The sequence below is a fragment of the Carettochelys insculpta genome, chromosome 4 (assembly GCF_033958435.1).
Source record: "Carettochelys insculpta isolate YL-2023 chromosome 4, ASM3395843v1, whole genome shotgun sequence".
NCBI classification, from domain to species: domain Eukaryota; kingdom Metazoa; phylum Chordata; order Testudines; family Carettochelyidae; genus Carettochelys; species Carettochelys insculpta.
Window position 1 is genome coordinate 112989392 of NC_134140.1, and position 23305 is coordinate 113012696.

At 43.2% G+C, this 23305-nt stretch overlaps 1 protein-coding gene across 1 annotated transcript in view; it reads right to left on the reverse strand.

The window, feature by feature from the left end:
• BANK1 (B cell scaffold protein with ankyrin repeats 1) overlaps window positions 1-23305 on the reverse strand; it is a 296463-nt gene that overhangs the window by 235163 nt on the left and 37995 nt on the right. Inside the window, exons 2-3 of the mRNA XM_074991991.1 lie at window positions 21124-21522; window positions 4056-4124 (exon numbers count right to left, since the gene is read on the reverse strand). Coding sequence (XP_074848092.1) covers window positions 4056-4124; window positions 21124-21522 — 468 coding nt within the window. The remainder of the gene's footprint in view (window positions 1-4055; window positions 4125-21123; window positions 21523-23305) is intronic.

A 23305-nucleotide genomic window follows, 5' to 3' on the forward strand; every position in this document is an offset into this window, starting at 1 on the left:
TCCGGCACTAATCTGTTTATTCACTCGATAGCAGAATACAAGTCCAAGAATAATGAGTCAATTGAGCAATAAGTCAATGAAAAAAGAGCCAATGGTAAAAAAAAAAAAAAAGTAACATGAAACTGGAGCAGTGTCTGTTCAATTATTGGTTCAATCTCTGAAATCTGGGACTCTAGTCCAGCAAGACCACAGATGTTGCCAGATCAGAGAGCCCTATTGGCTGGGAGTGGGTACCAATTGTGAGTTTCATGTCTCGTAGCCGTGGCTGGGGCCCGGCAGCTAAAGCCAAGGTGGAAAGCTGGTGGTGACCAGGAAGCTAGTGGGGTCAGGCTGCGGTGGCTGGGGGCCGGGAAGTCTCTCCAGAACCATGACTGGGGCTGCCCCAGTCCTGAGCCTCCCATGCTCGGGAGCATGTTTGGGAAGGTGGAGAGAGCAAAGTTCCCCCCACAATTTGTGCAGGGACAAATAAAATCATACAGAAAAGAGACAGGATCAGCAGACAGAGGACAGGTGATAGCTGGAAGAGACCTCTCTGCTATTTAAGACTGCCCCAGCCCTAAGCCTCAGCCATCCCAGGTCCATTTTAGAGAGAGCAGGGGGAGGGGTGTCTTCACTATTTTTCTGTTGACGGATTCTGTTGACAAAGGCGCTGCGCCTCATACGGTCAACACAGAACTCTGCCAGGAAAACCGCTGCATTCTGTTGACAGATTCTCAACAGAATGCATTTGTCGTGTGGATGCTCCCTGGTTTTGTTGACAGAAGGCCTCTTCTATCAACAGAACTCTCTAGTGTAGACCAGCTCTAGTGACCTAAATACCTGGAAGCCAGCAAGATTATTTCATTTTTCCATTTCAGTTTATAAATTGCCACGATGTCTGGGCAGGGTGGGATAAAATGGAAACATTTTCGAGAACTGTAAGATCTCTTGAAATTTATTGTTTTAACATAGTTTGGCCTGTTTTCTTACATGGAACATAAATGCTGAAATGAAACAAAGGAAACATAAAATAATTGTAAGTGGCTAATATAATTGACTTGTTCAAAGTCTTTTGGCCTCAAAATTATTCAGTTTCACTTTCTATAGCTTTGACACAAATTGCTCATGAGCATTCTTTCATCAGATACAAGAATGAACCCTCATAATTTCACATCATTATGATTAGCGTTCTACCAGTGGCTATTTTCCATCACTCTCAGGTACTAACAAATCAGTTGTTTTCACATCTGCTTGCAACTCATATTTCCCTAAAGCATCTCAGAGATCATATTGGTTTTCCATTTTCCATTATGCACTCTCACCTTTTCCCTTAAGGTCTTGCACAATTCACTTTAGTCAATCAGTTCTTATTGATTGCTAGATCTCACTCATCCCCCATCTATCTTTGCTTTATTAGATACACTGTTTGCTTTCTTTCTTTCTATTTGTCTTGTCAACTACTTGCTGTTCTTTCCAGTATTACTGCCTCACAGTTCTCATTTAAGCTTTGTACTTTTGTTCTATACACCTTTCATTCCAACTAAGGCCTAAATTATATTACTCTTAGCTTGTGCCTTTTTCTTGCCAGACTGTACACTTCAAAGACCACAAACTTCAGTGGGCCAAACACCCACCTTTTAAATCCTTCCCTAAAAGTTAGCTCTTTGATGCCATTCCAGGTTTCTCTCTCAGATAAAGTTTCCATAGCTACTTGTTCTGAGTTGTTTATCCCAGAGATTATATTTGTCTAAGGTAAACTGAAAGCTCCTTGGCACTTATGTATGGTAAAGATGGTGTTAGGTGGTAAGGATGAAGGCAGGGCTATAGCAGAGTCAGTGATCCAAGTAAGAGAGAAAACAGAGAAGTGCAGTTCCCAACTATTTTCTTCTCTTGGGTTTGTGTGGCGGAATATTAGTTCTCCCTCCTCATATCCCAGTCTCGCCCTCCTCATATCATGCCAACAATTGAGATGTGCTTAGCCAGTAAGTTCAGACATGTTTCCACGCCACATTAGTTCACTCAGTTACAGGGGATGAGGTAGTAACCTCAAAGAGGCCTCCTTCTATACATTAGCCAAGTATTCTGGACATGCTCATCCAGTGACTTCAGAGAAGTTTTAACCCCGACTTCAGACCAGCAATACAGAGCACCAACGGGCTTGTCTATACTAAGTGGAAGATCGATGTGGTCAGAGTCGATCTTCCAGAGTTTGATTCTGGATGTCTGGTATAGACATGCCAAAATCAATCTCTCTGAGGTTGGAAGTCGATTCCTGTACTCCGCTCTATCACATGGAGTAAGGGACATCAACAGGAGAGTACTAGAGGCTAGGTCTATAGTAGGGAAATAAGTCAATTCCAATACTTCGATTCTAGCTATGCAAATACCATAGCTAGAATTGTGTATCTGAAATTGACTTATTTCCTTAGTACTGACTTAGCCTTAGTCAACTGAGAGAGCTGTTCATCTTGACATTAGCCCCATCAACTATAAGAGCAATGCTGGTAAATGACACGAGTTGCCTGCTCCTTAACATCAGACCAGAAAAACTGAGGTGCTGACCTAATGACATCACATATATCGATACCTTGGTATGACCCCAGCAAACCAGAAGTATTGAACTAGATTTCTCACAGACATGTGCCCTGAATTCAGTCTAGCAAGTTAAAAGATCACAGCCAATAACTTCACTGCATACTGTGCTCTGACATCAAGTGAGCAAGGCAGAGCTGCTAATTCAGGGAGCTCAGAGAAGCTCATACTTTGGCATATGTCCAGCAAGATAGAGGTGCTAAGCCAGGAATTCCCAAAGACGCTTCCTAACCTCACCAAAGGCTTCCATCAGTCACCATCAGCCAGCAAGTTGATCATATTGAGCTAGTGACTTCAGAGTGATGTGACTTTACATGAGCTCCACAATACAGATTTTCTGAGAAAGCCTTTAAGTATGGTCTGATGGTAGAAGGCATGCTATGTGGGAGCCCTTCTACTAAAGGCAGAGGGAAAGTTCCACCTTCTGTTCATCTCACAGACTTGAGGGGAGAGGGGAATTTCATCTCTCCAAGTTCCATCTCCTCCTGCTTTTTAGCGCTGATGAAATAAACATTCATTAAGTAAATAAGTCAGACTGCAAAGCATCAGGAGGAGTTGGTCCCTGGCCGGGGAGTCGACTGGGCTCCATGCCAAGCTGCTTTTAAGGGAGGCAACACTGACATTTGACAGGAGGAAAAGCACTGTCCAAGCTGGAAGTCTCACATCAGCCTCATTTCCTAAACTAGAAGATCCTTCCCTCTCCACCAAGGGGAAAGAGGAAAAGTTCTCTATCCCTCTTCCAGTAGGGAAGAAGGAAATCCTTCCTCTTCCTCTGCCCTACCTTAGCTAGATTTGAGGGAGGATAAATGATTCTGTCAGTTCTCTTCCCTCTTTTGGAACTCAATGGAAGGAGAGGTGGGTAAATGCGTGAGTAGAAGACATGTTTCTCTACGCAGTTCCACATTCCAGAAATTCAGATTCACATCCACTTTCTTCCAGATCACATAGGATGTAATGATACTGAACTCTATGGCCATTTCTACACAGGCCACTTTCTTTGGAAGTGGTATGCTAATATGTGGCCTGAAATATGCTAATGAGGCGTGGGTGCAAATTCCCCATGCCTCATTAGCATAAGGTCACATTATTTGGAGTCCAAAGACATTCGTCCAGACCCCAAAATGCTGTTTAGAAGCGCGTCCCCCAGGGGGTCTTCCAGAAGGAAGTCCTTCTTCCAGAGGCCCCTTCTTCCTGAAAACTTTTGGGAAGAAGGGGCCTCTGGAAGAAAGCCTTCCTTCTAGAAGACCTCCCAGGGTCCGCACTTCTAAACAGCATTTTGGGGTCTGGACAAATGTCTTCTGGACTCCAAATAATGTGACCTTATGCTAATGAGGCATGGAGAATTTGCACCCATGCCTCATTAGCATATTTCAGGCCACGTATTAGCATACCACTTCCGAAGAAAGTGGCCTGTATAGAAAAGGCCTGTGTATGCAAGTGCCCTTTGGTCTATTTTCATATACTTTAGAGAATTTCAAACTTACCATCTGGGAGAACTGTCTCATAGATGTAAGACAATGACTCTTCCTCAGCTTCTTCTTTCTGCGGTTCATCTAAAATAAAAGAAAGAATTCTTTAATGTAAGCAATGTCCTTGAAAACATATTGAAACGAGCAGCTCCTGCGCCAGTCTCTTACTGCTTGTTTTTAAAATATTTAATTATGTACTCAAGAAAGAACAGTTCTGATGGCCATTAGTGAAAGAAGAACTACATTATGAACATATTATTTGGGGATAACTAGTTAATTCCAGAGCATTAAAAGTACATATTAGAGGGTTTTTTTTAATTGAAGCCACAAAAGAGGTTTTCTTTCTAAAGATATTAAAACCTGCTAGCTATTCAGCTACATTCCTCAAATTACATACTGAGAGTGAGTAATTTATTAGAGGTTAGTTAATTAGTAATTTTTGAAATATTATGTGGAATACGTAATATGATGGCACGTAATATGATGGCACGTCCAAAAACAACTTGGACTATGACATGCAAAGCTTCACCACTCTAAGTCAGCGATTCCCAAACTTTTCAAGACAGGGACCCATTTTGAAAATTCAGGAAGACTTGCTGACCCAAGGCAATTCAAAACTGGCAGTGGGGAGGTTCTCCCGTGTGAAAAATGCACCCCCCCCCGCTTAAACCCTTCTCAGCCCCTCTCCCCCCACCAACCCAACCTCCACCCACACTTAATCCCCTCTCAGCTAGGGTTGCCAGATGTTTGGAAAACTTATGTAGGACAGGCAGAACCACCTGCAGGATCCCCAGCTAGGGCTGCCTGTCCCATATAAGATTTCCAAAACACAGAGGCGAGGCAGGGATTCTGTAGCCCCATGAACAGAAGCCAGCTGGGGTGTGGATCCATGGCCAGCAGCGCCAATTGTGGGATCCCCTGTTGTCCCACTGCTTGAAGCTGGGGAACCCTGACAAGGTCTCAGTCTCCCCGGCTCCTCAGCAGGCTTAAACTTAAGACACCCTGCACCCCACCCTACTTCACAGTAACAAAGAGGAAACCGAGCTAGTCTATACACTATCAAAACAAAAAGCAGTCAAGTAGCACTTTAAAGACTAGCAAAATACTTCTACTGCCCTTCTGATACCTGTTGCTCCTTCATTAGGCTCTGCCTGGCTCCCTACAACCCTATCACTCCCTTGCCCACCTGCAGCTGTGCATTTCCCTCCCCTGAAGGCTTAATGATACTCATTTTAATTGGTTTCAGGGTGGAATGCCTCCTGCCAGCTGTTAAACCAAGTAAATTGAATTCCATTTGAGCATCACAGGGCAGGGACTGGGAGCCAACAAGGAGTCAAGTGGCAGCTCAGGAGCTGCAAATGGCTCCTTAAGGGTCCACCCAGGGACCTTCAGAAAATCTAATCATGATGGGTCATGACCCGTAGGTTGGAAATCCCTGCTCTAAGTGCTTATCAGCAGCATTTCACTCACTGCACTGAAACTCAATAACATATAATTAAGATAGAAGTCCCACTGTAGTCAGTGTGTGTTGACTAATAGCAGGATTAGGACCTGGTTAGTTTTTACTTTGAGCTTCTTGGCTTTTGCTCAGTTGTAGCCCTGCCTCAATGTTACTAACTATCAATAGTTAAGGTGTAAAAATGGCGAGGACAAGCTGGGGGGATTCTTTGCAAGCCAGTATACCTCCTTCTAGTACATGCAGGAACTTGGTTTTCTCTGCAGGTTACCAAAAAGTATGGGGCTGTGTGTTTGTGCAGCACTGTGTCATGAGTTATGCAGTGTGAATCTACATGGCTAGAGTTTGGTATGGGTTTGGTTAGCTAGAGTTTGGGGAACAGGAGTCAGTGTCCTTTACTCTTCTCCGTTCTACCATTAGCTAAACATGACCTGGCTTTACACGTGCATTGAAAACTATTCTTGAATTAAGGGTGGAAAATCCATCCCTATAAAATCCCTCTGATCTTTGGTGGACAAACCTATTTTTTTCAGAATTAGACCCCCTGATTTCTACATTTATTCTCTTGCCTTCTCAAACTTCATTTGGGTTATTCTTCATGTTATGGTCCACAATGAAAATCTTCCTTGCTTTTACAAATTATTTTACTGCAGCAACTCATGTATTCTTTGGGTATTTTCTACGTACTAGGTAGCAAATACCAAGAACGCTGTGGTAATCTTATCTACTTGCCAAGGCAGAAACAAAAATGGTTGCCAAAAAGTGAAATCTGACCTAGTTAAATCTGATGTGCATGCGATGCACTCCTCCTTCAGTCTAACTGACAGGAACAATTAAACCCCTTCATGTAGTCAGTTTATTTTTTTCGGTTTGCTTTAGAAAAAATCTAGGACACTAAACAAAAAAATCTAGGTTAGAAGAGCATTAAGGTTGCAAAGTCAAGCACTCAAAAATGCTAGAATTATGATTGCCTGTGCAGCTTTAATTCAACTGCCCTTGTGCATGTGCATTAACTAATCACATACTATTTTCTTCATATGACCCAGCAGGATGAACCTGCTCTGGAGGTGATTCATGGGAGTCTGTTGCCTGTAGGAACTCTCCCTCATTTGTTACAGAAGTTGGAAGCTGGGTGGTGAGAGAGGGTTGGGTCTGCAGAAGAGAAAGGATAGCTAGTCTTGAGGCTAAAGCAGCTGAATTCTGTTCAGAAGAATTGGGTTACATTCAGAGAGGGATAAAATTTTCAACCAACATTTTTAGAAAAAAAAAATGAGGATTTGGTGAGTCCCAAATATTTCATGAATTCATGTCAGTTTTGCAAAAAATATTGGCTTAGAAAAAACTAAAATTTCTAAAAAAATCAAAACATTTTGATACGATGTTTTAAAATAAAGCATTTCTATTTTTCAATTCAAAAAAACTTTTCATTTCAAAATTTTCTTTATCTTGTCACAAATCAAAAATGCTTTAAAATGCTCAAAATTTAAAACAAAATGTTTCATATGTGGTCAAACAGAACACTTTGCATGACCCAAAAAGTTTTATTTGTCAACTTCTCAAAACTGCCAATGGAAAAAAAATCCTGCCTTTGCCACAGAGTTCCTATGAGATACTAGGCAAGGCACTTTAAACCAAGATTTTCAAAGGTGGTCAACTAACTGTGTATTCGTCATTTCGTACGTACCCAGCTGGAGACCCTGGAGTTTGATTTTCAGAAATTCTGGACATACCCAAATACAACTGAACACAGTAGGACTTTCACTTTGGACTTATGTAGTGCTATGTAATACTGAATACTCTGACAGTTCCTAGGTGTCTCAAGCTAGGCACCCAAAGTCAGGGGAAACTTCTGACCTCAATTTTGAACATGTTTGAACAGTATGCAGAAAATAAGGTCTAATGCCAAATACTAAGAAATAAAGTATGGACTGACTGATCATTAAGTGAGCACTGATCATATAGTGAACTATGACATTAAATGATATATCATAATACATATCTATAAGGGGCTGAGTTAAGATCACACACAAACATTAATTCTGGCATTTCCCACTTCTGATTTGCCTAACTCTGCAAACTTAAAAATGTTTTTATCCCAGTTGCATGGGGTGTGTAATAGTAATTTCACTGAAGGCTGAATGTAATTCTACTGTCAGTTACATCAATACTTTGGTATTAAAAAGTAGATTTTCTTTAATATTATCTTAAGTATCCATGCCAACTTTTTCATTCAATGATACACAATATTTATTTTTTCTAACTTCTCTATGAAAACTAGAAATCATGCTTAATATTGCAATCAAAAAGATATGCCAAAAATACACAATGTATTTCAAATGTTCTTCTGAGTTACACCTAATAATTCTTATCTAATTAGCAAAAATGATTTATGCATAAAACAGGCAAGTGTCAGTGGCATCTTACAATGAAAGTACACACCACCATTTTAGAGCCCTAAATTTTACACGTTAAACCTCTCTAATACAGAACTCTCTTGTCCAGCAAACTCCGTAATCCAGCATGATTTTAATTAGCTGGATGACCACTTATCATGGTATAGGCAAGTTTCCCATGGTCCCATAAAGTTTGTTTACAACCAGCAGTCCTGGCTCTCAGTGTTCTGTGCTGTTACTTACCTGTAATTTACCCCTAAATGTCTTCTAAGAGCCCAGTAAGCAGTGGAAGGGTTGGTAATGTGAGAGAAAATATTTACCTCCTGTAATCCAGCAAAGTTTCTTGTCCAGCACCAGTCAGGTCCTGAGGGTGCCAGACGAGAGAGATTCAACCTGTATAACCTCCAAAAATGCTTGCTGGAAATCTTTTAGCGCCTGCTATTTGTTAGAGTTTAAAGAAAACTCTCAGGTCTGCAATTAAATATTAACTAATGGCTGTCCTCCTTTACAAATTCAAACTAATTTACACTTAGAAGGAAAATACACATAAAACCACTAATTAATTTAAAAAGTAAGACACAAACAACCTTTATAAACAATAGTTAGTAATCAAAGCATATTCATTATATTTACTGTCTACTGTATAAGACAGCAATGTTTAATATTCTATTCATTTGATATATATCATCAGTAAAATTCTTTATAAACTTGTCCTATTAGCTGTGATAAAAACATTTAAGATGTCAGTGCATTCACTTCACCAGGTGTAAGCAGTTTTCATCCAATTAGTGTCTGAAACCAGAAGAAAACACTGAATACCCTACACATACTTCATTATCCAAGGGCACAGGTCATCACAAATGGTTAGAAACATCAAAACCCAAACTGCCAAAAAAGTTCCAGAAATCTGATTATATGATGAGGAAAGGCCTCTGGCTTTTGCAGGATTCAGAAAAGAAGGGGAAAGTCAATAAGTTTAATTAGCAAGAGACTGTCAGTCTCGGGAGCTGGGTTATTGGCTAAAGAGCTTTTTTCTCCTCAAGCTCAAATCCAGTCCTTGTTAGAATTAGCCATAAAAATTATCATGCTCCATATGAAATGAATTATAATGAGCAAAACAATATCCACATCACAAATGCAGTATCACCATCATATCGGCAGGCACCTTTCTAATCTGCAAGTAAAGCTAAAGCCTGACACATCACAATGGAGATAAGTATCTCCAGAAGTTCCACTTGTCCCCTCAGAACAGTCTTAAATTATATTGCGAGGGCAAAGTGGAAAAGCTCACTGCATGAGTCTGTGGCTGAACAGTGAACTTTAGTTCTCTAAAAGCCCCTTCTAGAAGTAATTAACTCACCCAGTTTGTTTTTGTTTTAAAACAGAAAGTTTAATAGACATTTGAGACACTGTGCACTGAACACGTTTCATTGACTGAAATCTCTTAGGCTAAGTGTACATGGCAGGGCTACTCCATGCCTTTGACACAAGCCCATCATTTTGAAATAGTTTTTGAAATAAAGGGTGTGATATTTCAGCATCACTGTAGTCCTCATTGCAGGAGTAAGGGCTGCTTCGAAATAACCTATTTCAAAATAAACTCGATAAAAGCTTGTTTCAAGTTTAAGCTGCCGCGTAGATGTAGCCTTACCGTGGTGTCCACAGCCAAGTTCCATTCAGACAAAGGAGCTATTTTACTGTTAAATTTTAGTGCCATTTCACATTTCAGTCTTGCTCTGCGGATTTTCAGTGGAGGTGAGGGGTTGGTAGACTGCATGCCATTGACAATATGGTGAAATCCTAGCCCCAGTTAAATCAATGGAAAAATGCCAATGGGCTTCACTGGAGACAGCTGTCATCTCCTTGTTCTCAAAAAGTTTTTAGCATTAGAAGCCTGCAGTTTGCTTAAGAAAAGTTCACGTTTTTATTAAATATTATGCATAGTTCAGCACTGGTGTGAATTGGATTTTGAAGTTAAATAAAGTGATTTATAATTTTAATGAAAGGATTACATATTGCCTGTCACAGTAGATCCAAAATGTTTGGTAGAAAAAGTATCCAAGCACTTGGACCAAATTTATCCCTGGTGCAATTACAGTGAGATCAGTGTCTTTATACCAGCAATAAGTGTTACATTTTTTATACCATGAAACTGATACAATAACAGGTTGAGTGGAAATATGGGGGTTTAATTCTTCCTCCTCTGCCCTGAAAAAGCATAGTAAGCAATGTACTTGAATTTGGTATAAATCCTGGCCTATTTACAGCTCTATTTACCTTAGCTTCTTTCCATATTGGACTGCTAGTTATATGACAACTATACACTTGTAATATTATAGTGTTTCAGATCTGTGCTGTTTACTGAGGCAAATGCAGTTCTAATATGTTCTTACAGTGACTGTGTGTGTGGTATTATACTCATTACATTTTAGTCAAGGATTATAAGTCAAAGGCATATTGTTGTCTCAGGCAGAAAGCATGTACCATAAACTCTTTCATATAAAGCAGCCCAGGACCGGGAGGTTGCCAGATATTCTAATAATAGAGAGATATACCTAGGAATGTGTAACACTAACAAACAAGAAAGAAACAAAAGGCATATATAGAGGGTAAAATTTTCAAAACCTACCTTTTAGCATCTGCAAGATGAGGACATAAATAACTGCAAAAATAATTTAAGGAATTTAGAGATCTAAGTACCTAGAAGCACATAAATTAGTTAGAAACTGAACCTATCTAAATTGTGCCCACATCTGATTATGGGAATAAAAACAGAGACCCAATTAAATCTAGGCTGAAAAACCAGGCCAAGAGGCTCCCCTTCTTAATGACTATATAACACGAACCATAATTTTTAGGAAAAAGTAAGTGCCTAAAAAACCTTGGCTGTCTGCAACATCAGATTGACAGCTACAATAAAGTGGTGAGAGTTGGTGGGGGGAAAAAAAGAAGAAAGAAGAGGAAGGGGAAAGGCATAGAGTAAAAAACAGTGATGAAGTGTACTTTCATCAATATTAAGAAAACAAGAGTCAAAGGAAAGCCAAAATACTAAATTAGTGGTGTCACTTTGCAAATTAAGCACACAGTTATGCGGAACAATAAGTAGAATTCTAGTCATTAGCACAGGAAAACTGACAAACAAGAATTCAGACTATCAAAAAACCAGAAGAAAAATTTTAGCTGAGCTGCTCAACAGAACATCGCTGTAAAAAGGTTCACACCTTTTAAGAAGTCTTACTATGCCAATCTCTTAACAGCACAAATATTTGCATTCTTCCTGGCACTAAACAAGAACATAGTAAAATCTGCCACCATCCAGGAAACATATGTTACAAAGCATAATCTCTGAGTCTCAGTTCCTCATTTGCTCCCACAATGAATGCTCGCTACCACTGACAGCAAACCCCTTTAAGTTTAATAGAAACAGAGAGGGAGCCGTGCTAGTCTATACACTTATCAAAACAAAAAGCAGTCACGTAGCACTTTAAAGACTAGCAAAATAGTTTATTAGGTGAGCTTTCATGGGACAGACCCACTTCTTCAGACCATAGCCAGACCAGAACAGACCTTTAAGTTTAGGTTTTCTTTCAGTCATGCTGTGCTGCAAACTGGATCTCTATCGGGTATATCAACTAACCCGTTTATTTGAAGTGTGCATGTTAATTAGGATTACAGTAAACTCTTTTGTATCTGGCATTTTATCATTCAGAACTCTCAAATAACCAGTACTTTAAACGTAAGTAAATTTTAGTTAGGTTTACCATAAGTATAGTATAGTGAAAATAAATACAAATAAATACAGTATAAGTTCACAGTGTACAATACTAGTGCTGTTTGTACATAAAATACTCTGCATACATTTTTGTTTGTTTCTTTATAGTTAATCGTGTTTTTCTTCAGTGTTACACATTACTAGGTATACCTCCCTCTCATGCAGACTATCTGAATATCCAGCAACCTCCCGGTACCAGGGCTGCCAGATATGAAAGAGTTAGTTTACTTTATTTATTTGACTAGCAATGTAGGAGTACACAACTAGAAAGCAGTGCCAAAGGTCCGATGTTGGCACAATACGGCTTAATAAAGGTTATTTCAGCCGAACGAAGAGATATTGAGCTGGACTTTTTGGTCCATTCTATCCACTTTATGCTCCTCTGACAGCACAAACAGAAAAGAGTCCAATTGGAAATTAACTACCAAAAATGGCCTTGCCCAGAACTCTCTGCAGATGTAAAGCCAGAAAACCCTGCATCTGTGTCAGCCACCCACTCTGAGTTAGTGGCATAGCCAGCTAGAGTTCCTTAACACCTAATCTACACAGATGGGAAGTCTGAGAAACTGTCAACCGGGGATATAAATTAGAATAGTCCCTCTGCTGTTCTGTCTAATCCTAGGACTAGCCCCGTACTGAATCATGGACCTATAACCAGCTGCCAGGCAGCCTTCTGTGCCCTGCAGCGGATGGAACTCAGCTGCAGAGGAGAACTGATGCAGTGGTGTCAGGTAGATAATGTTGAAATGTACATGGAATACATGGGTTTTAAGAAGAAGAATGGGAGAGTTTTATGAATATTGATTAGGAGGCATGAGTGGTGTGCAAAGTGGCACAAAAGTGCCAAATGAACAAATTAGCAGCAATGAATACTATCATCAGCAAATGGAAAAGGAAAGATACAATGTGCTCTGTTTGGTCGCTATGACAAAAGTGGTTGCAAAAACAGAGATCAAAGATCAGAGATGAAAATAAGAACATTAGAATGGCTATACTGGGTATCACCAAAAGTGCATTTAGCCCAGTAGCCTGTCTTTCAACAATGGCCAATTTCAGGTGCCCCAAAGGGAATTAACAGAACACATGATCCAAATGATCCATCCCCCATCACCCATCCCCATCTTCTGGTAGAGGCTGGGTCTACACTCACCATGAAAGATTGAACACTTATGTTTGATCTTCTGGGGTGCCATTTTGCGCATTTGCAAAATGGTGTGTTTCAGGGTGAATGTTGACACTGGAACTTCTTTTGAGCGGCATGGTATTAAGGAAGGTCAATGCGAGGAACTCTCCCATTGACCTTCTGCCATGAAGACAGGCACAGAAGTTGACGGCTGCAAAGTCAATTTTTGGTATGCAACTGGTGTATCAAAAATTGTGTAGCAGCTATAGATTTTCCAGGTAAGTGCAGATGCAGCCAGAGACTAGGGACACCATCTCTGCCCGCCCTGGCTCAGAGCCATTGATGGACCTATCCTCCATGAATTTATCTTCTTCTCTTTTTTGAACCCTGTTACAATCTTGGTGTTCACAACATCCTCTGGCAAGGTTAACTGTGCATTGTGTGAAGATTAAAATGAGATACAGGCAGGCTACCTCATAAAGAAAGACTGAAAGCCTTGGAAGTGTTTAGTGTAGTGAAGAGTAAGAAGATAAAGTATGGAGACGTACAAAAGGTAAATAAAATGTACCTCTTCTCCTTAACAGTAAAGCAACAAATTTAAAAGTGATAAAAAGGAAAATTTGTTTTACAAAATCCTCACGTAATCTGTGAAAATCACTGGTACAGATTTTCATTGAGGCCAAAAGCTTAGAAGGATTCTAAATAAAAGATTAACATGGATAATGCAAATATCCACATCTACATGAAATGGAAGAAAACAAAATAAGAGATACTTCAGGGCATACAACTAACTAACCCAGATTAGGAAGACACTTTCATTGTGACCAATTGATTTTCATATTTCTCCACTATGGTATTTTTGTTGTGGCTGTTGTTGCCTTGTCACTTTATGTTGACATATTCGGCAATCTGTACCGTAAACCAAATGCTCTGTGACCAAAGACCAAATGGAGAAACATCTTTCTTCTAAGAAAACCAGGTGCTCCCATATGGAGAAACATTAATTGGTAGGAAATGTGTAGAAAGGAGCTTGTGCAAAGGAGGGGATCTAGGACTTCTGTTTGTAAATACACTCATGCTTGTTCACTTGAGTCCAATGTGCTTTCAGTTTCACACCAGTGTTATGGCAGAGTAAATACATCTTCAGGTAATTAAAGCTTGTGTGTCTAGTTCGCCTCACCACTGTCATAATTTTATGCTGGTGCAACTCTATTTCACAACTGAACTTTGATGTAGTTGCTGTAGCATAAGAATGAGCCAAAGGAGTGGGGAAACACTAGACCCTATGTTTTAATTCATCTTCCCTGACTTTTGAGCACTTCTTTCCCAACCTTCAAATTTTGAATATGAAGCATTTGATGGACTTTCCTGTTTTTATTTTTTTGGTAGAAGAAAAGAAACTCAGAGGTGGAACTACTTGCTAGACAGTAGCAGAACATTCTTCCCTGCATATTATGTGCCATTTCTGAGGCCACGTTTCTTATGTCCTGCTTCACTGAGTACCCACTTTGCACCCTGAAAGAGAAGTTACTCACCTGTAGTAACGACGGTTCTTCGAGATGTGTCCCCGTGGGTGCTCCACAATAGGCGTCGGGCTCGCCCAGCGCTGCAGATTGGAATTCTTCTAGCAGTTTCTTTTGGATCGCGCATGCACCGACGCGCGCCGCTCCCTTTCGCGCCCCCGGCCATGTGCGCGATCCGGTCCCCGCCAGTTCCTTGACCAACCTCCTCGGATGCTCCTGAAAAACATCAGACAGAGATTCTGAAGCGGGGAGGATGGGCGGGTGGTGGAGCACCCACGGGGACACATCTCGAAGAACCATCGTTACTACAGGTGAGTAACTTCTTTCTTCTTCGAGGGGTCCCCGTGGGTGCTCCACAATAGGTGACTACCCAGCAGTAACCCAAGTAAGGAGGTGGGTAATCGATTCATGTGCAGCTTGCCCCCGAGAGGACTGCTGTCGACAGACGGGTATCCTCCTTGAACACCCGATGTAGGGCATAATACTTGGCGAAGGTGTCGTAGGATGACCAGGTCGCCGCTCTACATATGTCTTTTAACGCGATGCCCTTGAAGAAGGCTGTTGACGCCACCACCCCCCTGGTGGAGTGAGCCCTAGGCGGGGCCAGCAAAGGGGTCTTTTGAAGCTCATAGCACATTTTTATACAGGACACGATGTGCTTTGAAATTCTCTGTGAAGAGAGGCCTTCCCCTTTTGACCTGGGAGCGAGAGACACTAGAAGCCTGTCCGTTTTCCGGAAGGACTTAGTTCTGTCGATGTAGAAGGCCAACGCCCTTCTCATGTGTAGGAGATGTAGGCACGCCTCCTTGCTGGAGCTGTGAGGCTTCGGGTAAAACGAGGGTAAAACTATTGGTTCGTTAAGATGGAACTCCAAAGAAACTTTTGGAACGAAGGCTGGGTGTAACCATAAGGTTACCGCCCCCTTTGAGTATACTGTGCAGGGTGGCGTTGCCATCATTGCTGTGAGCTTGCTCACCCTGCGGGCTGACATAATCGCAAGGAGGAAGGTTGTTTTCATCGTAAGGAGTCGGAGGGGTACTGTGGCTAATGGTTCGAAGGGTGGTTCCGATAGCGTGCTGAGCACCAAGTCCAAACTCCACGACAGTGGAAGCAGTTTTCGAGGAGGGTACAGGTTTACCAGCCCCTTCAAGAACCTTGTGACAATAGGGTGGGCGAACACAGTGGGCCCTTCCTCTGTATGCCGAAAAGCTGATATAGCAGCGAGGTGGACCTTTAGCGAGGATAGAGAAAGCCCGTCTCGTTTGAGGTCCAATAGGTATTCTAGTATTACGGTTATAGGAACATCAAGGGGAGCTAACTGCTTGGAGGAACACCAGCCTGTAAATCGAGTCCATTTCTGTTCATAAGTCCTCCTGGTGGAGGTCCTTCGGCTACACTCCAGGACTTGTTGTACTCCCTCCATACACGTGCTCTCTAAGGCGCTGAGCCATGGATTAACCATGCTTGTAGATGCAGACCGTGAGGGTGCGGGTGCACTATGGACCCCTGAGCCTGCGTGAGTAAGTCAGGCGCCACCGGTAGGGGAAGTGGTGGGCGATCCGACATGCGCAGAAGCAAGGGAAACCATTGTTGCCGGTCCCAAGTTGGGACTATGAGTATCATGCGAGCTCTCTCCCTTTTGGCTTTCTGCAGAACCTTGTGGATAAGCGTTGTGGGGGGAAACACGTAAAGTAGAGGGCCCTTCCATGAAATCACGAATCCGTCCCCCAGGGACCCCTGCCCTATTCCTGCTCTGGAGCAGTACTGGGGACACTTCTTGTTGTACTGGGTGGCAAACAAATCGACTTGGAGAAACCCCCATGTACGAAATATGTGCCGTAGCAGGTCGGAGTGGATCTGCCATTCGTGCATGAGTGCGAAGCTCCTGCTCAGCTGATCTGCCTTCACGTTGTGAGTGCCCGGCAAGTATGAGGCTTTCAACGTTATGTTGTTGGCGATGCACCAGTTCCACAATCGGACTGCTTCCGCACATAGCGCACAGGATCGTGCCCCTCCTTGTCGATTGATGTAGAACATAGTGGAGGTATTGTCGGTATTGATCCCGACTACTTTGCCATGCAGGTAATCTCGAAAATGTCTGCACGCGTTGAACACGGCTCTGAGCTCCAGTATGTTTATGTGAAGTGTCTGTTCCGCAGGGGACCATAGCCCTTGAGTCACCTTGCTGCCAATGTGCGCTCCCCATCCTATGTGGGAGGCATCGGTAGTAAGAAAAATAGAAGTTTGTGGTTGGTGAAAAGGCACCCCCACTAGCAGATTCTTGGGATTTTCCCACCACGCTAGGGATCTGCGCACCTCTGTCGTGGGCGACACTACCTTGTGGACAGTATGGGATACCAGTTTGTAAACACTCGCCAGCCAATGCTGCAGGCTTCGCATGTGTAACCTGGCATTCTGTACCACAAACGTCGCTGCCGCCATGTGGCCCAACAGCTGTAGGCACGTTAGGACCAGCACCGTGGGGCTGTACGTCATGACTTGCACCAGTGAGCTGATGGCGTGGAAGCGGGCGTCGGGCAGGTATACTCTTGCTGTGATAGAGTTTATGCGTGCCCCTATGAACTCTATATCTTGTGTGGGTTCGGTCTTTGACTTTGTAAGGTTGATAACTAGGCCCAGCGAAGTAAACATGTCCGCGGTGAGGCGTATCATGCATAAGACCTCTGCCTTTGAGGCCCCTTTCAGCAGGCAGTCGTCCACATATGGGAAAATAAACACCCCCTGTCTGTGCAGGTAGGCTGATACCACTGCCAGGGTTTTGGTAAAAACTCTGGGAGCCGAGGATATGCTGAACAGAAGAACCCTGTACTGGAAATGTTCCCCGCCGACCGTGAAGTGGAGGAAGTAACGGTTGCGCAAGTAACGGTTGAGGCCCCGTAGATCCAAGATCAGCCTCCAGCCTCCAGTTTTCTTCTCTGTTAGGAAGTAGCGTGAATAAAAACCTTTCCCCTGGAATTGCTCCGGCACTCTTTCCACCGCCCCTATGAACATAAGGTGATCCACCTCCTGCTTGAGCCTCACCTTGTGGGCAGCGTCTCTGAGATGAGGCCTGGAGGGAGGTTTCGTCGCTGGAAGTGACTGGAAGGGGATCGTGTAACCCGTGGCTATAATCTCTACCACCCATCTGTCCGTGGTGATCTTTTGCCATTGGGAGTGGAATGGTTTGAGGCGATGATGGAACATGAGATGAGAGTGGCATTGAGCGATGGTGTTGATAGTGCAGCCCCCGACATACCCATCAAACTTGTTGCCTTTGGGCCTGCCCCGAGGGTGTATGGCTTTGTTGAAAACGTGGCCTGGGAGCTCTGTACTGCTGCTGCTGTTGATGGCGCCCTTGGTCATAGCCTCGCTGATATTGAGCACGCTGTGGTTGGTAAGTGTAGCGTCTTTGCTGAGGATAAAATTTCTTCTTCTTGTATGGGGGAGTATAAATGCCCAAGGTTCTAAGTGTGGCCCTTGAGTCCTTGTTGGAGTGGAGGACCGAGTCGGTTGAGTCCGCAAACAGCTTTTGTTTATCAAAGGGAAGATCCACGATCTTCGCCTGCAGGTCCCTGGGGATACCAGACGTCTGGAGCCAGGATTCCCTACGCATTACCACTGCTGTAGCTGTTGAACGTGCCGCTGTGTCCGCCACGTCCAGGGCAATCTGGACTCCCGTCCGTGACGCTGCATAGCCCTCTTGAACAATCGCCTTTAACACTGGCTTCTTGTCTTCCGGGAGTGAATCCATGAGGGGAGTAAGTCTGGAGTAATTGTCAAAGTTGTGGTTTGATAGGTGTGCCGCGTAATTTGCCATTCTCAATAATAGGGTAGAGGAGGAATATACCTTCCTGCCAAACAGCTCTAGCTTCTTAGCATCTTTATCCGATCCCCCCGATTTGTACTGAGACGCCTTCAACCTCTGCTGGGACGATTCGACCACCCAAGAATTTGGTTGTGGGTGACTAAAGAGGAACTCCATGCACTTGGCTGGGACGAAGTACTTCTTATCCGCTCTCTTGTTCGTAGGCGGAATAGAGGCCGGGGTCTGCCATATGTTTGTGGCTGACTCCATAATGGCTTCATCTAGCGGGATAGCGATTTTGGATGAAGCCGGGGGTCTCAAATTTTTCAGGAGTTTATGATGCTTCTCCTGCACCTCTGCTATTTGAATGTCCTGCGTGAAAGCTACTCTTTTGAACAGTTCCTGTAATTGTTTAAGGTCATCCGGGGCGGAGACATCCCCGGGGGCCATGGCCTCATCTGGGGAGGATGAGGAGGAACCACTGGGGTAAACCTCCCTCAAATCCTCTGGTTCCCGCGGTCGATGATATACTTGCTCCCTGGAGGATTGTGAAGGAAGTTCCCGGGATTCTGGACCTAACTCCCCCTGAGACAACTGTGTTCCCGTCCCAGAGCGAGAGTGTACACGGGGGTATTGAGAAGCAGGGGAGGACCTGCCCCTGGATCTAGACCTGCGGTGTCTGTGTTCAGCATGATGAGGACGACCATAGCAGCATGGGCAAGGGCCCGGTGAGGGAGACCTGGACCACGATCAGAGAGTGTACCCATGAAGTCTGGGAGAGCGGGACCTCCACGACCACATAGATAGTGGTGAAGCTGGTTTGTGATAGTACTCAAGGGGATCTATGCCCAGAAATGGTGAAGGTGGCCCAAGCCACAGCAAAATTGGTTGGAGGAACAGAGAGGGAGGTCCTAGATAAGCCGGTGGAGTCACACGGTGTGGCGTGTGTATCTCGGGGGGAGGGCTAGGTGATAAGGGCAGCACAGCCCTGTCTGGAGATGGACTGCGGTGCCAAGCTTTTGCTTTTGCCTTGCCCAGGCGCCACCCCTTCCCGTGCCAGGGATCTCGGCCCCGTTGTTGGCGCCGCACTCGGCACAGTCAGCTGCGGTGCCGCGCGGGTAGCTTCCTCCGGCACCGGTAGGCTCCGTGCCAGGTGCCCCTGCGCCATCGGTGCCACAGGGACCGGTGCCACCTGCATCGGCGCTGCTGATTCCGGCGCTTGCCTCGCTGGCGCTCGCGGCGCCTTGCATGCCATCTGTTGTATAATCAGAGGCTCAGCCTTTGCCACGTGCGCTGCTGCGCTGCCGCTTTCATGAGTTTGCGGATGGGGACTCTGCGTTCCGCTCGTCCTGCCCACTGGGCCCGCCGGCAAGGATCGAGCCGGGGAGAGTTTCCTCCTCTTCTGCACCGAGGGGGTCAAAGAGGCTGCCTTCCTCTTATGCAACCCAGAGGGCCCTTCTGCGTGAGGCTTCTCCGGCGGTTCCCGCTGGAGAGCCTTATCAAACAAGAGCATTTTGAGCCTCATCTCTCTGTCTTTCCTGGCCCTCGCTGTAAGCTTAGCACAGTGAGAACACTTCTGGGTAACGTGTGATTCCCCCAGGCAGCGAATGCATTCACTATGCCCATCGGAGGCCGGCATAGCTTTGCAGCATGACTCACACTTCTTAAACCCCTAGGAGGCCATCGTGGTGAGTCTTTACTGAGAATAGCGTACTTAGCCCGTAATCAGTACCTTTTTACCCCAAATAACAATCACCGGCCTGCGGGGCAGCGGACGGCTTAACTAGCCTTCTTGTCTGCCCCTCTCTCCTTCGTTCCTCTTCTTTCTGCTAGCTGATATTCTCTTTCTCTCCCCTTTTTTTTTTTTTTTTTTAGTAGTGACAAAACAAACAAACTACACATAAAAACAACTATCTTATCTCACTCTGGCTTTAGCCTGAGTGGATTCCGTCTGCAGCCGATGGCGGCTGAGAAGGAACTGGCGGGGACCGGATCGCGCACATGGCTGGGGGCGCACAAGGGAGCGGCGTGCGTCGGCGCATGCACAATCCAACAGAAACTGCTAGAAGAATTCCGATCTGCGGCACTGGGCGAGCCCAACACCTATTGTGGAGCACCCACGGGGACCACTCGAAGAAGAAATAAAGTTTTCTCACAGCAGCTGTAACAAAAACATATATACAGGATGGAAGGGGTGGGTGAGTAGTATAACCACAAAACAGAAAGTCTTTGGGAACAGACAGAGGCCTGAGAGGCTATGAAGCAGAAAAAGCAAAAACCTGCCAGGAGTGCATATGGCGTGATCCATGTGGAGACTGTGATTTGGAATATTACTCAAGTGGCCTCTCATAATTGATTGTGATATAGTCACCCCACACAACTGACTATGGAAGGTGCCAGGTTCAAAATGACTTCTCAGTTCCATTTTCATATCACAGTAAAGTGCTTGGAAATTAATTTCAACCTTGTGCATTGGGCCAGTACCAAGCCTATTGCCCACGTAAGCTCTTTAAACAAATCTTATGTTGACCTTCTCCTCAGTGATGGTCGGCCTCCACAGTCATACGAACATATATAGGATGGAATTCTAGTTAGCAGAAACTTCTTTAGATGATGCAGAAGTTTAGCTTACTTTGCTGTCTCAGTTTGTGTAGGTTGGAAGAGAAAAAGTGAGCCCAATTTTTGTGGATGGCATATTTTCCATATTAGCATGTTGCCCAGTGAGTTCTGAACTAGGAAATTAAGGCAATTTGACATTTATGAGACATGCTTACACATTTTTCTACAATACTAATAGCATGCATTGGATTTACATAATTATCTGAACCCAGGATCAGAGAGACAAGGGTACGTTATCCTTTTCAGCTCACTAGACAGCTTGTGAACAACCAACACTGCAATGTTAGATTTTACAGAGTTGCACTCTCTTTACTCTGGGTTTAAGAGGAGGTTAACTTTAATTATAATTAAGCAACAAATGTATCATCAGCACAATCAAAATTTCAAACTACCTTGTAGAAGAACACCAGCAACAATGGATAGATATTCTTCAGGCTCCAGATCCGTGGAGATCTCTTGACTGTTTTGGTCTAAGGTCAGTATCTCACGTAGAAAGTCTGAGTTTTCCACCCCACAAAGCAAAATCACAACCCTACCTGGAGGCTCAAAGACCCTGTATAGGAAATAGCTTCTGTTTTGATTCAGGTATCTTAGAAGTCCCTTTGATAATATGAGCAGTTTACATCTGTAACAGGAGAGAGAGAATGACTCCAGATGCTGAAGAGATGACAATTCTAAGTTGTAAAGTAAGATTCCTTCTTCCCTTACGATGTGCTTGAAAAGTGATTTTAAATACAGAGCCCATTCTTCTGCCTCTTCTTCATAAATCACCAGAATGTCCTTTGTGTTATCTGTAGGAAAGAAAAGATTTTAATTCCACTTTCATCAAATATCCACAATTAGCATGTTGATTTATTTTTTTTTTGTAATCTGAAGTAGAATGGCACAGACAGAGATTTGGATTTTCAGCTCTTTTCAGATAATTTTGAAATATGTGTTCCAAACTTAGAACATACTTACTTTTAAATTTCTGGGGGAATACAAATTCTGATAAAATATTCATTTTGAAAATTTTGTATAGAATTTTTTTGAAAGACTGTAGTATCAAAGTAAAATATGTTTATTTTTTCATATTATTTATTGCTTTTCTCTTTCATTATGTCTCAGTAATAGTTGTCGTGGTGGTGCATGTCATGAATCGCCTGTCATATTATCCAGACAAAATATAATACTCAGAACAATTACATTTTTATTTTATTGCATTTTATCTGAAAAACATTGGAGCAGCTGCTACTTAATACATATTGAAGCACATTATTTTCTTGTTGAAAATGTCTCCTGTTTGTGATATAGTGAAGTAGTTTGACACTTTCAAGAAGAAAATAATGATTAAAGTTTCAAGCTGTTCCATTACAACTTGAAAAGGAGACACTAATATAGAAAATATGAAAGTGTTTTACTCTAAAAAATAGCAGAATACTTTGACTATATTATGTTATCATAAGAGGACATGCTATGTTATGACATCCCTGGATGGGCTGACAGACGTAACAAGCCCCTAGGTAATGTGAAAGGGGGTGAGCTCTGCATTTTTGGAAGAAGCTTGGCGTTGAGCAGAAGGGGTGGACTGGTACTAGCATCACCATGTCAGCCATTCAGCACTGCTCAGAGCCTACTGCCCAAGTCTTTGGCTGTGATTTAAGGGGCCCAGGGCTCCAGCTGCCACCGCTGCAGCAGAAGGAACAACCAGGAGCTCTGGGCCCTTTTGAATCACTGAGCCCCAGGATAGTTGCCCCCTTTACCTATCTGTCTTCATTGGTTGTCCTGGAAATGACTTGACATATATGATATATCATTCTATGCACTACTTCTGTGGATGTATTAGGAGCTGGGTTGGTTGTCTTTTCTACATATTTTAAAATATTAATGTAAATGATAATCTAATATGTGAGTAGATCAGCATCTGGCAAGTTGCTGCAGCTAGAGGAAAAAAGAAAAAGAGAATGCTGAAAAAAGAAGATAAAGGCACAGCAGTGATGCTCATATTACAGACCCGGAGGTCTGCGTGGGAATTGCAGGGGGTCCATAAAAAAAAATAAAAGATAAATAAAAAGGATCAAAGAAAATGAGTTTTAAATAAATTGCAAACTTACAATCGATTATAATTTTTACATTAAGTACCTTCCAATAATCTTATTAATTACTGTCTGAAAAACTAGGTTGTGGTTTCCTTTTTCATTTAATGAAGTCTACATAGCACCTATAATTGGCTTTGATGGGGGTCCACAAATGGTTCGGAGGGGTGACTGGGGGTCCACGCTACTGAAGAGGTTAGGAACCACTGTTATAGGTGGTAGGATGCCATTAACACCACTGATAAATTGATCAGTAACTATATACAACAAAATACAACGCAACATAAGGGCTATGTCTACACTTAGGAAAAACTACAAAATGGCCACGCTAATGGCCAAATTGGAGAATACTAACGAGGCGCTGAAATGTAGGTACTTTTAGACTGTAATGAAGTGTCACTTGATGCCTTGTCGCATCTTGTTAAAAAGTGCTATATTGCATACACTCTACTGTACCTGCTAGATAGTAACAAGAAGTCCTACGGCACCTTTAGACTAA